The 14,595-nt window shown below is 43.8% G+C and overlaps 1 protein-coding gene across 1 annotated transcript; it reads left to right on the forward strand.

Moving 5' to 3' along the window:
• Window positions 1–377: 377 nt before the first annotated feature.
• On the forward strand, window positions 378–14,048 carry SKP2 (S-phase kinase associated protein 2). Its single transcript, XM_033164036.1, has 10 exons — window positions 378–510; window positions 3,892–4,142; window positions 4,895–5,006; window positions 5,475–5,618; window positions 6,388–6,522; window positions 7,742–7,840; window positions 9,680–9,807; window positions 10,089–10,140; window positions 11,721–11,828; window positions 13,517–14,048. The coding sequence occupies exons 1-10, from the start codon at window positions 503–505 to the stop codon at window positions 13,728–13,730; spliced, it is 1,251 nt and encodes a 416-aa protein (XP_033019927.1). The 5' UTR covers window positions 378–502; the 3' UTR covers window positions 13,731–14,048.
• Window positions 14,049–14,595: the final 547 nt, after the last annotated feature.

Here is a 14,595-nt window from a genome sequence, read left to right on the forward strand (position 1 = left end):
AACTTTACAGTTCTAGGATTGCACTGTGAGGTTGCAATCCTATGCACATTTAACCTGGCAGGAAGCCTTGCGTGACATGCATGCGCTGCTATTCCTTACTTTCAAAAGTGTATCTTTAGCAAAAGCTAAAGATCTGTGTGCCAAGAGCATATTTATATTTGAAAGACATTCCTTATTGTTGCTGGGGGGCAGGGACGCATATGGCCTCCCATTGGTTTTATTTGTTTTAACCTTTTAACAGACAGCAAAGCAGAAATGCGTTTCAAAGCTCTTTCCACCGCAAGGTACTACAACTCCCAGAAATCATTGCGGCAGCCGGGAGAACGTTGGCCCGGGCGGGTCGAGCGCGCGAGCTTCTGTTGCTGAGATTTCCGGAGCTGCGGGGACCTGGGTTTTGCTGTGATCGGTGTTGCAACCGGTGTTGCACTGCAGCGCAAGGCGCGGGAGCCAGAAAAGTGGAGGGGTCGGGGATCCCAGCTCTCGGTGCATCATCGCGTCCGCCATGCACAGGTAAAGGCGGATAGGTGGAGGAGTGGATGCAGAGAAATATCAAGGGCGAGCAGATCCCGCCGAAAGCTGAAGGCAGCTTGCGCGCGCTTTTGCCTTGCCTTCCTCCGCTAGGTTCTTCCAGTTAAAGGCTGCAGCCGTCCACACACAGGGTAGAGTAGTCCAGCTGCAAAGTGTAAGCCTGTACCCATAGGATGCATAGGATCTGGCTGCAATTCATTTGCGGATTGCACCATCCCACCCACACTCTGCTATTTCAGTAAACATGTTAGTTTCTCTAGATTGATAGCATCCATAAACATCCCTGTTTAAAGTCCTGCCATTCTCTGCAGTCTGCAAGTGCACAAAAGCTAGACTGGGTAGAGTGCTACTGGTCCTACTAGCTTCAGAGCTGTTACACTGCCACTGAGTGCCAAAGCTTGGTCAGGTTTTTAAAAAACAACAACAGTAAATGTTTTTATGTACCTAAAGCTTAATGGTTGTGTGGCTGTTCTGTGTGCTTTCCTCCTCTCCTTTTCTTACACACCAGTGGAAAATGTGCATGTGGGAATCTGCTCAGCAAAATAAATTAGGAACATAGATCAAGAGTAGATCAAACCTGGAGGCTGAAAGTGACCCTCAGGACTCTCTGTCAGGCCCCCTGGAAACAACTCCCTGGATTATGCCTCCTCCCAAGGCCTCACCCCTCATTGGTTTGCCTTCCTTTCAGTGCTTTTGCCTGTCTGAAATCATAGAAATGTAGAGTTGGAAGGGACCACGAGGCTCATCTAGTTCAACCCCCTGCATTGCAGGAATACTTTGCCCAACGTGGGGCTTGAACTCTCAATCCTGAGATTTAGGAGTGTTGTGCTCTACCAGCTGAGCTGTTGAAATGCAGTTTGCTTGCCTGGATGGAGATACGTGTAGAAACCTCTGGCTTTTGTATGGCTGGATTGTAGCCTGCAGTATAAAGGTAACTCACATTTATTGCTCTACCCAATGGTATTTTCAAATGAAATACCCTTATCTTGGGCTGAAAAAGGATCCCCCTAACAAAGATAATGAATTTATGTGCTGCTTCTAAATCGCATTGGAAAATGTTGTGATAGAATACTGTTATAGATTGTGGGGGACCCTCTAAATCAGGGCTCAGCATCCTTTTTCAGCCGTGGGCCGGTCCACTGTTCCTCAGACCATGTGGTGGGCCGGACTATATTTTTTTTGGGGGGGGGAATGAACGAATTCATGTGCCTGTGAATATCTTCTTTATCCTGAGCAAAGTGTTTTGTATGATTGGCTTTTTAGACTGATGAAGTGTGTAGCGAAACCTGTAATGTATTCGGAAAACAGGTCTTTCTTTTGCCTTTCTTTTGCGTTACTCTCATCGGGGTGGTGGCTTTGAGTTGCCTTCCCATGATTGATCCATGAAGACGGCTTTGTTTCCAACTCAAGACCCATTTCATCTCGTTCAGCATTGACATAACATCTTTGAACATTTTTTATATTCTCCCATGTGCTACCCTCACTGTTGTGGCGGCACTGGGTTACCGTTCCGTGATTGGACTCATGCTATTTGTTGAACAATTCATTAATCCAGTCTGTATAACATTTATTGTATATGTGATTTGTTTATATAGAGTTGTATTTTTGTCTATTCCGTGTTTACAGTGTCACCATGTCTTGTCTTTGCACAGGGCACTTTAGTACGTTTGTTGTTTGAATGGTTTCTAGCTCAGCTACCATTCCAGTAAATTTAGTTTTATACTTACTAGCCAGTTTGTGGTGTTTATGTTTTGACTTGGAGAGATGCCTTGGTCTCCAGGGCTGCAATGCTGTGGGGTACAAGCCTCTCTTGAAATGACCATGCTGTAAGATATGGACTCCCTCCATGCAGACTGAAGGTATAAATAGGTGAATAAGCCATATTTCTTAAAACTACAACAGTCTCCGCCATGTCTCAATTCTCCAAAGGACCACAAACCCTGGGTGGGTGCCTGGAACTCCATGGGCTCTTGCCACTGTGAGGCATCCAACTTTTGTAGCAATACAAAAATACTTTGTGTGTGTGTCAGAGGCCTCAGAACACCTGTCTAATGTCTCTGTGAAATAGCTGTATGCACAAACCCTTGATTCCATTTCTTTAGGGACTACATGTTATGGGGATCATGCATACATGTATGTTGGTGTGTGTTGTCATATGTTACCTCCTGTGTGAAATGAAATGGGTGTTCTCGTGCATTCAGGCCTACTGCACAACTGAATGGGGTGCTACTTTATACTGAGTCATCCCTTTTAGTCCATAGCTCTCTACTGTAACAGGCAGCAATTCTCCAAAGTTCTCAAGCACAAGCTTTTCTCAGTCCTGCGTCCTGAAGTCCCCTTAACTGGAGATGCTGGGGATTGAACTCAGAAACATCTAGAGTTAAAGTCCATATTGCACCACTGACTTTGTGACATACCCACATCCCTCCCTCATCCATCTATGATTTCTGTCCAGCAACTCGGTCAGTGCCAGGGCTGTTCTTGAGACATGTGAAACTAGTTATCAAAAGGCAAAAGGGGTGATTCCCTCCTATTCAAAGCAAGTCCAGCTATTGACTTGCTAGCTGAATGCCATATTGTACAGTATTCAATGGGTTTTTTGTGAACAGGCAGCCTAACAGTTTTTCAGGCTGTCTGTTCAGTCGTGTCTGACTCTTCGTGACCCCATGGACCAGAGCACGCCAGGCATGCTTATCTTTCACTGCCTCCTGCAGTTTGGCCAAACTCATGCCAGTCGCTTCGAGAACACTGTCCAACCATCTCATCCTCTGTCGTCCCCTTCTCCTTGTGCCCTCCATCTTTCCCAACATCAGGGTCTTTTCCAGAGAGTCTTCTCTTCTCATGAGGTGGCCAAAGTACTGGAGTCTCAACTTTAGGATCTGTCCTTCCAGTGAGCACTGGAAGGATAGATCCTGAAGGCTGTCTAGGACATGTGTGAGCAAAAAAAAATTGATCTGCTTCCACCACCATCTCTGCCAGTTCCTCTGGTACATCCCGCTTGCATGAGCAGTAAAGTCCTCATTGACATATTTTGAAGAGCAAAAAAGAGGACTCATTTTAAATACCCTTACTATATGTAGGCTATGGAAGAAGCTGTGATATATTGCTGGGGGGGGGGGCAGGAGAAGAGAAGAGGAAAGCAAGTCTTCATCCAGTCTGTGTCTCATCCATGGCTGGAATGTGTGACCACTAGCCTCCAGGAGAAGACCACATTTCCCTTTCATGCCATTTTAGAAAACTATAATTTCAGAGGATGTATTTATAGCAACTTTTTCTGCCTGTGTTGACATGTCTGCTGAAGTGCAACCATGGCTTGATACTAAGAGTGTGTCAATCTCTGTCTGGGCCTTTTATTTCTTGCAGGAGACACCTCCAGGAAATTCCAGATTCAGGCAGCAATGTCACCGCCGGTTTCACATGGGGATGGGATCCCAGCAAGACTTCGGAGCTGCTCTCGGGCATGGGAGTGTCAGTTCTTAAGGATAAGCTAGGCAATGAGAACACCCCCCAGGAACTGCTCATGTGCGTGGGGCCACCCGCAAAACGGCAGAAAGTGAAGGAAAAGGAATTTACTATTGCCCGCAGACCTAGGCTGCTTCGAGAGGCAGGAGCAGGTAAAATATAATAACAACAATACATATTCAAGATACAGCTAATTGGTAATGTTAAAGATTAAATGGATGCAAACCTTGCTAAATAAATAAAAAGGCTGTTCTCTATATATTTTGTTAATTGCATTATGTTTTAAAGTGTGTTTTTATTATTATTAAAGGAAGATTTTATATTATTTTATGTCGACTGCTTCTGATTAAGCAGTATATAAATCTTGTTAAATAAATGCATTTACAGAGCCCTTGAATATATATGTTGTTGTTGTTGTTTAGTCGTGTCCGACTCTTCATAACCCCATGGACCAGAGCACGCCAGGCACTCCTGTCTTCCACTGCCTCCCGCAGTTTGGTCAGACTCATGTTGGTAGCTTCGAGAACACTGTCCAACCATCTCGCCCTCTGTCATCCCCTTCTCCTTGTGCCCTCAATCTTTCCCATCAGGGTCTTTTCCAGGGAGTCTTCTTTTCTCATGAGGTGGCCAAAGTATTGGAGCCTCAGCTTCGGGATCTGTCCTTCCAGCGAGCACTCAGGGCTGATTTCCTTCAGAATGGATAGGTTTGATCTTCTTGCAGTCCATGGGATGGATGGATGGATGGATGGATGGAGATATATAGGCTAAGGAGTGTAGGAGAACTTCACAGTTCGTGTGTTTTAACAGTATGAAATGTCTTGATTTTAAAGCTTGTAGCCTTAATAACAGTGTCCCCATTTACATTTTATGTGTGGTATCTGTTTCCTCAAACCTCTGCACACAGGAGTTTCTTGGGATTCGTTGCCTGATGAACTGCTTCTGGGAATTTTCTCCTATCTGTCCTTGACTGATCTGCTGAAAGTTCCCCAGGTTTGCCGGAGGTGGCATCGTCTTTCGTAAGTGCTGGCTGACTTCTGAACTCGTATTAATTATTTTTGAATTTATGTCCCAACTTTCTAATAATAGTAATAATAATAATAATAGTAATACACAAGCCAGTACAGAGTGACTGACTGGGATTGCTGCTAGCCAGTAGGGAATGCTTGCAGGGGCTGAGTCCCAAGAATATCTGTTGGACTGCAGGTTCACCATCTCTGCTTTAGTGCTTGGTATGCAAATAAAAACTCTCTAGAACTCAACCAGAATGGGAGAGCTGTGATCTACTTCCATCAGAAGTTTTAAGCAGTGAAGTGGAAACCAGAGCTTTGCTAGCAGAATTAGGCTACAATCCTTAAACTAGGGAGTGAACCCCAATAGACACAATGAGGCTCACCTTCTGAGTAAATATGAAGAGGGTGCTAATGGCAACCTCTGCCGAAGCTTCCAGTTTGTTTTCTAACCACCCCACAATTTTCCTCCTCTAGGATTGACGAGTCGCTCTGGCAGACTCTCGACCTTGCAGGAAAAAATCTGCGGCCAGGTGTGATTGGCCATCTGCTGCCATTGGGTATAACTGCCTTCCGTTGTCCAAGGTCCTGTGTTGGCAACCCTTTGTTCAAAACAAGCAGGTAATGCTGTTCCAAATCCTCCTTTTTCCTATTTTCTTGCCTTGTATTCAGGCCTGTGCTACCTATTCCCTTGCAACATAACAGTAGTTATATTCCACTGCACCGGGAGCCTTATGAGAGCTTGTCTACATTTTGACACTGAGAACCAGTGTAGCATTTTGTGTTGGGTGTGGCTGTTAAAAAAAAAAACCCATTCAGACTTGGATCTCTCTTTGTGTGGGTGTTGGGAGAGTGATTGTCTCTCAGCCTAACCTGCCGTGACCATTTTGGTTATGATTATGATTAACCACTTTTATATCCTGCCTTTTCTCCAAATGGCTCAACACAGCATACACAGAGTTCTCCCCACCCCTTCCATTTTATCCTCACAAACAGCCCTGCCAGGTAGGTTAATCTGAGAGATAGTGACTGGCCCAAGGTCACCAGGGAGCTTCATGGACTGGTTGAACCTCCCTAGCCTTTGTCCCAAACTCTGACTACTGCACCACATTAACTGATGTTTCTAGATTAATGATACTGCAATATTAATATGCATTAGCTTGCTGGGAGGTTCATTTTGAATCTTTTCAATGTGGACCGCACATTGCTTTATGCAGCAAAATGAGCTAGTGAAGTCCTGAAATCAGGATTCTGTATTCTACAGAGAAGAATACACCACTTCAGGTTGCAAAGAGGGGGGGGGGTCTTCTTTTTTGATTATATTTTTAAATGGCATTCTAAAACTCATTTTGCTTTTCCCCATCTCCCTGCTCCTCCCATTATTTTGTAGACCTCTTCGGGTACAGCATCTAGACCTATCGAATTGTACAATAAAAGTCGGAGATCTCCAAAGTATTCTGTGCAGGTGCCAGGAGCTACAGAACCTCAGCTTGGAAGGGCTTGAGCTTTCTGATGATATAGTTAAGTGAGTGTACAAAATACCCCAATCCTTTAACCTTTTTGCACAAGTAGACCTTACCAAATAAATCTGTGTTCTTGGGATTTGCAATATTTCAGGCACACAAGAGTTAACAGATGAATGCCCAAAAAACCCAGGAAGCATACAAGAATGTGGACCAAAAAAAGGAGAAATGTATTTCAAAGATGCTAAAACAATGGAATAGTTTATTGTTGAATGTACTCAACACATTTTGGCAATAATGGCTTATTGTCTCACTTGTGTACAGACTGATCACAAAATCTGTGTTTCAAAAAATCTTGCGGGGCCAAAACCTTTCAAATTTTTGAAAAACAGTCTAAGCCAAGCTTAGGAAATTGTAGTTAGCTTAAACTATGGTTCGTTTAGGAGTTAGGCTCATAAACCATAGTTTAACCAGAGTTCCTCTGAGAAGAAGAGGAGGAGGAGTTTAGATTTGATATCCTGCTTTATCACTACCCTAAGGAGTCTCAAAGCGGCTAACATTCTCCTTTCTCTTCCTTCCCCACAACAAACACTCTGTGAGGTGAGTGAGGCTGAGAGACTTCAAAGAAGTGTGACTAGCCCAAGGTCACCCAGCAGCTGCATGTGGAGAAGCAGGGACACGAACCCAGTTCACCAGATTATGATCCACCACTCTTAACCACTACACCACACTGGCTCTCTGAGGACATTCCCATCTCTTCCTTATTGTTGTGCCCCAGTAATGGAGGAGAGTGGAAATTATGAGAGCTCAAAGCTCATAGTTCATTACTATAGCACTAAACTGCCTTATGTAGAAATCAACCAGTGTTTGCCTGTATCAGAGGTGGGCAACTATTTCTCTGTTGAGCACTACATTCGTTTAGGGATACTCTTTAGAAGGGGGGAAGTCAGATCCAAAAGTGAATGGGGTGCCCTCTTTCTGCAACCCTGTCCTTTCACCTGCTTCTTCCTCTGTCCCCAACAAGCTGCCAGGCCAGAGAAAGATCACACTCACAGATCTGAACTGACAACTTGCAGAGGGCTTTGGAAATATTCTGGCTTCAGAACATTGTAGTTGATGCTTTAAAATATTTCCATGTGAAGGAGTGCAGTGTGGACATTGGAAGGTATATAATCAGCCTCTTGCAGTTTCCCCTACTGCTCCCTAAGGGCCACAGGTGCTGGTGTGGAGACTAGCTTTGTGAACAGGCAGCTTAATGTCTTATTTCTTCTCACCTTTCAGAAATATAGCACACAACCCCTGTTTGGTGCGACTAAACCTGTCTGGATGCTCTGGGTTCTCTGCAGAAGCCTTGGAGACAATGCTGGACAGTTGCCCCAGGTAGTAAAAGTTCATTGACTTATGCAAGAAGCAACAGTAGATTTAGCACTGGCAAGATGCAAACAAACTGGATATGTTTGCAGAAACTCTTAACCAAGATATTTGCTTGAGAGAGAAATGCATGCAACATGCTGTGCTTGTTTCTATTTTCACTCCACTGACGTTCTGCTGAGCCATAAAATGCGTTTTAAATAGTTTTGTATATAGACTGGTCCTGATTATTTCTGCAGTTTTCTGCGAATTTTATTTCTGCAAATTAGCTTTCGCTTGAACTGTTTGTTCCTTTAAAAATCAGATTTATTAAAGGTTTTCAACATATAATACAATATAAACCAACATCTAAAAAGCTAACATCTAAAAAGAGCAAAATAATAAAAAGGAAAAGAGGAGGGGACGCCCACCCAACTTGTTTGTTCTGAATAGTCTTTTAAAGTAGACACTTAGTTCTGATAAGGCTTGTTCATTCACTTTCTTCTTTGTAATGAACATTTCATCCACTTATTGGTAGGAACAAATTAGCCTATTTCTTTGTAAGCTTAAGAGCAAATGCAGCTTTAATATCTGGTATTTTTGAGTTTCACCTGTACTGGGGCAAGAGGGATTCTCATTTGCCCTAACAACATGACAGTGTCCTGGAACATAGGACCCCTGACCGTTAGATCCAGTCGTGGACGATTCTGGGGTTGCGGCGCTCATCTCGCTTTATTGGCCGAGGGAGCCGGCGTACAACTCTTCCGGGTCATGTGGCCAGCATGACTAAGCCGCTTCTGGTGAACCAGAGCAGCGCACGGAAATGCAGTTTACCTTCCCGCCGGAGCGGTACCTATTTATCTACTTGCACTTTGAGGTGCTTTCGAACTTCTAGGTGGACAGGAACATAGGAGGCGGCTTTATACATAGCCTGTCAGTTTACCCATCTAGATCAATACTACCTACACTGACTGGCAGCAGCTGTCCAGAATATCAGGCCGGTTTTTCCCCAACCCTCCTTGGAGGCGTTGAGTCTTGGTGCTTCTGAAAGCCCACAAGCAGGACTGGAAAGTGATAGCCCTCTCCTTTTGTTTGTACGCAACGATGCTGCCTCTGAGCCTATACAGTGGTAACCTTGGTTTAAGAACAGCTTAGTTTATGAACAATTTGGATTAAGAACGCTGCAAACCTGGAAGCAGGGTTTTTGGTTTGTGAACTTTGCCTTGGAAGCAGAACATGTTCCGCATCCTGTTGAGTGTGTTCCATTTGTAAATTGACCCCCCCCCCCCGCTGCTATGGGAAAGCACACCTTGGTTTAAGAACACTTTGGCTTAAGAACAGACTTCTGGAACGGATTACTGTAAGTTCATAAACCAAGGTACCACTGTAGGTGGAAAACCATCCTGAATAATAGCCCTTGACAGCTTTCTCCTCCATGAATTTGTCTCATGTCCTTTTTAAGCCATCAGATAAGTGGTCATCAGCACATCTTGCGACAGTCAATCCTGTACCTTCATTATGTGCGGGGAACACTTTTCTACCGATAAACTTTGTTGTATAAACCCGGGTTTTTGTGTGTATTTTTTTTTTTTTAAAAAAAGTTAGTTAAGATTTCCATTTATATTGTGTTTGGGTTTTTGTTTCTTTCCAGCACCTAGAAAATGGATAGTGAAGCTGCGTCCCTCCAGTCATTTTCTGGATTACAATTTCCACCATCCCTGACCAGACCATTGGCCTTGCTGGCTGGGCCTGATGGGAGTTGGGAGTCCGAGAACATCTTATCTGGAAGGCCACAAATCCCCCACCATAATAAACAAATAATAAATGAACATGTGTCTTGAAAGTAATGTTTTCTCAACTTGTACACAGGTTGGAAGAGCTGAACTTGGCCTGGTGTGACTTCACCGTTGATCACGTGAAATCAGCAGTCGGCCACATTTCTCCAACGGTAACACAGCTGAACCTCAGTGGATATAGGCAGAATCTACTGATGCCAGGTGAGATGCCAATTTTGGCTTGAAACCAGCTTGCTCGAGTAACCTACCATCCACACTTGGAAGCCTGCTGTGGGAATAACTCTAGTCTTCCAGTTACAGTAAATTTTGGAAATGAAGCAAACTTGCTAGAAGGAACGTTTAAGATAATATGAAATGTATGCCTACAGCTGCAGGAAGGAGAGTGTTGAACTGCGTAACTTTAAGGCATTTTTATCTCTAGGCAAAAACTGTACTGCTTATTGTCGTGTGACGACCAGATTGCATTTGACTTTTCATTTCAGATATCAAAACATTAACTGAGAGGTGTTCCAGTCTAGTCCATTTAGATTTAAGGTAAGAATTTGAGTGTTAACAACACACACACACACACACACACACCCCACCCCATAGTTGTGTCTCTGAAGTCCTGTGCTAAGGAATAAATTAAGGTCATCAACACAAGGATTCCTGCTAGTGCAATGGGACTTCCCTGAGCCCTCCCCTGATTTGCTCCAGAGGGTTGGGGGAACCCATAGAACAAATTTATGGGTTATGCAGCAGGCGGAGGTAGAGAATGTTCCACTGTGCAAAAGTAGAAATCATTGCACCAACAGAATGTTTACATAGCTCTACTTTCAGTACAGCCCAATAGTACTAGAGTTGTACCTTGGATCTCAAACGCCTTGCAGCTCAAACATTTTGGCTCCCGCACGCCGCAAACCTGGAAGTGAGTGTTCCGGTTTGTGAACATTTTTTGGAAGCCAAACGTCCAATGCAGCTTCCTCGGTTGTCGAACATTTTTAGAAGTCGAACTGACTTTCAGAACGGATTCCATTTGGCAACCAAGGTACGACTGTAAAGGTAAAGGTAAAGGGACCCCTGACCATTAGGTCCAGTCGTGTCCGACTCTCGGGTTGAGGCGCTCATCTCGCGTTACTGGCCGAGGGAGCTGGTGTACAGCTTCTGGGTGATTTGTCCAGCATGACAAAGCCGCTTCTGGCGAACCAGAGCAGCACACAGAAACGCTGTTTACCTTCCCGCCGGAGCGGTACCTATTTATCTACTTCCACTTTTGACGTGCTTTCGAACTGCTAGGTGGGCAGGAAGGTACGACTGTATTTTGAGTCCAATCATGTACCACATCTTAGTAGCAGAACAGGCTAAGGGCTGCATGGACTTGGGGTTCAACCCACAATGGTCTATGTGTCAAAGTGGGTGTGCACATTTAAAATAACATTTTGAAAGTGACAAATTGGGGAGTTTCACAAAAACCTTTCAGCTGTCCAGATTTACAGCAGGGGGCCCATGGGGAGTGATCAGTAAAAACCTGTTTTCCCCAAAATTAATTTTCTTTTTTTTAAAAAAAGAAATGGACAGATTTGTGAGGCCACAAAAAAACACTTTGGCTTCGCAGCAGGGGAAGGGAAGCAATGCCTGCAAGTTCCTGTGTGAAATTGGGAGGGGTGGCCAATGCAACTGTTTCTAAGCAGGCGGCGAGTGCCAGTCTTGCTCAAACAAAGCAACTGTGGGCCCTCTCTTCTCCAAAGGAAATCTCCTGTTTCCATCATCTCCCCAAAATCTGCATGAGAGCATACAAAGCGTGAGGCACTTTTAAATGGGGATTATTTTGGACGTAGGAAGTGTCTTCTTGCGATGCCCATTTGCTCCAAGCCACCTTTTAAATGGATGAGAGGTTTCCCTTTAATGATAGGGTGCCCTCCATAAAACTGTCCCATAGACCTCCCTTCTTCCAAGCAGTCTCCATAAATTCAGTTTCTGTACAGAGTCTGGCTATAAAAGTACTTGGGATAACTGGAAACTAGTCTGCAAAACTAGGATTGTGCTAAATGTGTTCCTTTATTATTCTACTACCCTGCCAAGCTTAAACATGCAGAGGTTGGAGTTCTTAAATCATTTGCTGTTTTTCATTACAGTGACAGTGTTATGTTGAAGCCGGATTGCTTTCAGTATTTCCACCATCTGGCATCTCTTGAACACCTGGGTCTTAGTCGATGCTATCAGATACCTCCTGCAGCCCTACTGTGAGTAATGTTAACTACTTCAATAAAAGCAGGTGTTATTCAACTAAGTTTTACTTTGAGTAGACCCAGTGAAGATAGTCTGCTCCAATCTTCAAGTGGTCTAATGGTTACTCCACTATGTACCAAGCCTTCTGCATGAAGGATAGCAAACATGGACTGCAACTCAATCAGCCCCAGCCAGTTTGATCAATGATCAGGGATGGGAACTGTAGTCCAACATCTTAAGTTAGATACCCGTTTCAGAGTCTGGTGTGGCGCTGTGAGCAGGATCACATGGGCCTCTGCGCCCCACACCCCCACTTTCCAGGTATCCATCCTTTCATGCAAGCCATATCTGCTCCCCATCCCCACAATATTTTCGCTCTCTCTTCCTGCTAGCTTATCGGGAACATCTCATCATTGAAAGGGCTTGAATCTTTTCTGCCAACGTTTATTTCCTAGCCCGTTGCACCACATTATTTCCTGAGTTGCTTCGTTTGCAATCCTGTATCTTAATTCTGAGTAGACCTGTATAAGACTGTGTTATTAAGAAACATGTAACAAGTGAATAAAAGGGTGTCCACAGGCCTTTTATGAGAATCAGTGGGTGTATAATTGCGCTCTGCCATTCTTCTGTATAGTGGGAACCAGTTCTGGCTGGCTTATCGTCCACCTCCAAATTCCCACTTCGTTAGCAAAGCCCAAACCACAAGGTACATATTCATCAGTTTGCATGCCTTGTAATGTTGTCCGACAGATGGATGTTGGGAGTTTTTGTAGCTTTGCTAACTTGTGAACCGCCTCCTGTTATGTGGCAACCAGAAATCTCGGTTTCTGCCTAAGAGGCTTCTTGTTCATTTTAACAGGGGAGGAGAATGAATATTCATCTCTCAGTAACATATATAACCAAGCTGGTTACATGGAATAGGGATGCTGCAGAGCAGGGTGGGTTTGGGGTATCTTGCCAAATAATAATTTGTTGGAGGTCCCGAGCCACAAAGATGCTAGGTTGGCTTCAACTAGGGCCAGGGCCTTCTCAGTACTGGCCCCGACTTGTAACAGTCTGGCACAAGAGACCAGGGCCCTGCGGGATTTGGCATCTTTCCGCAGGGCCTGCAAGATGGAGCTGTTCCACCTAGCCTTTGGGTTGGTTTCAGTTTAACCCTGACATTTCGTTCTTTTGGTGTGATTGGTGGGCTACTTCACAAATGAGGCTGCAGTTTAGATTTAATTTTAAATTGTATTTTAATCTGTATTTTAATGAATTGTTTTATGTTTTTGTTGTGGTTTTATTGGTGTTAGCCGCCCTGAGCCCGGTTTGGCGGGGAAGGGCGGGGTATAAATAAAATTTATTATTATTATTATTATTATTATTATTATTATTGCCATCCCCCAATCTTTCTTTGTGTTTGGCACAGTACATGTGCTGCTGTACCCTTAATCCAACCCCCAAGATCACAAACTCCGGAAACACTGCAAAGCATTTGCTTGGGTGAGAACCCCCTTCTCATGCAACCCATTCTGTCACCTGGTAGTAAAATGGATCTTAAACAAGGATGGTTAGGGGCACAGCCTTTGCTGCATGGCTCATGCTGCCACTCTGTATTTCAGATCTGACAAATCGCATTATCCAGTTTCCTTAACTTTCCTTTTTCAAGGAAATTGCATTATCCAGTTTCACTTAACTTTCCTTTCTCTTTTTGTTATAGTGAACTTGGTGACATAGCCACACTCAAAACACTCCAGGTTTTTGGAATAGTGACCGCTAGCTCCCTTCAACTCTTGAAGGCAACACTTCCTCGCCTAAAGATCAACGTCTCCCATTTTACACCTATTGCAAGGCCCACCATTGGCTGTAAAAGGAATGAACAGATTTGGGGAATCCAATGCAGACTGAGCTTGAAAAGTCAAGTTGGTTTTTAAAATGGCTTGAAAGACATTTTTAGCTACTAGCAAGAGCTGTGATGCATCCTCGAAGGACGGCCGAGTTCATAGGATGTGTTTTAATCTTGTTTTATTTTGTGACACGCGCTGCAGCCCACAACTTTGTAAATGCACTTAAATCAGTTTGTGTGCAAGTGCTGTCAGTCATACTTCTGCTGAAGTGTATCAAAAACACGCCAATTATGTACAAATAGTTGACATTAAGCAACATGAACCCCATGCTTTTTTAAACACTATTGAAAACAAGCTAAGTGTGATTTTTAAATATTAAAATGCTCCAAAATTTTATATACTTTTTCAGCTCTATAGCTAAACTACTCCTGTGGCAATCTATCAATGGTCTCACACACAACTGAACTCTTGTAAAAAGGTGGCTTCAAGTTCTTGGAACTACCATCTTCAGAGGTTCTCCCCTCTTCTGGTTGAGATGTTATATTGATCTGAGCTAGAGAATATTTGGAGGGGGTGGGGGTATTTTGTAGTTCTAACTGGCACTAGCATTTTGTTATTGTGTTCAACCTTTTTCTCTGTGTGGAAAGTTAACTGAAGCCAACTTTGGATGAGAGCTGTGCACACAATCCCAATATAGTCTTAGGTGAAAGAATAGCAGGCTCTGTTAAATAAAATGGAAAGTAATGATGGAAGGCCTTTAAAACCATGTGAGATGAAACTTTACTGGCAAGATTCTGAATATGCACTTTGAAGTTCATGCTGGAACAAGGCATTTAGCTGAACTCTCTTATTCATAGCACCATTGAGATTTATGTTGCTCACTCCTCACTCATCCTTTGAAGTGTAATATCTAACCTGTCAAATAGCCAACACTACTGCTCTTCTTGATTAA

Source organism: Lacerta agilis, chromosome 11 (genome assembly GCF_009819535.1).
Source record: "Lacerta agilis isolate rLacAgi1 chromosome 11, rLacAgi1.pri, whole genome shotgun sequence".
Classification (NCBI taxonomy): domain Eukaryota; kingdom Metazoa; phylum Chordata; class Lepidosauria; order Squamata; family Lacertidae; genus Lacerta; species Lacerta agilis.

Excerpts from the sequence above, each read along its gene's own strand:
- SKP2 (XM_033164036.1), top strand. Across the intron at positions 5,007-5,474 it reads CGGAGGTGGCATCGTCTTTC|GATTGACGAGTCGCTCTGGC; the intron begins GTAAGTGCTGGC and ends TTCCTCCTCTAG. Across the intron at positions 11,829-13,516 it reads ATACCTCCTGCAGCCCTACT|TGAACTTGGTGACATAGCCA; the intron begins GTGAGTAATGTT and ends TTTTTGTTATAG.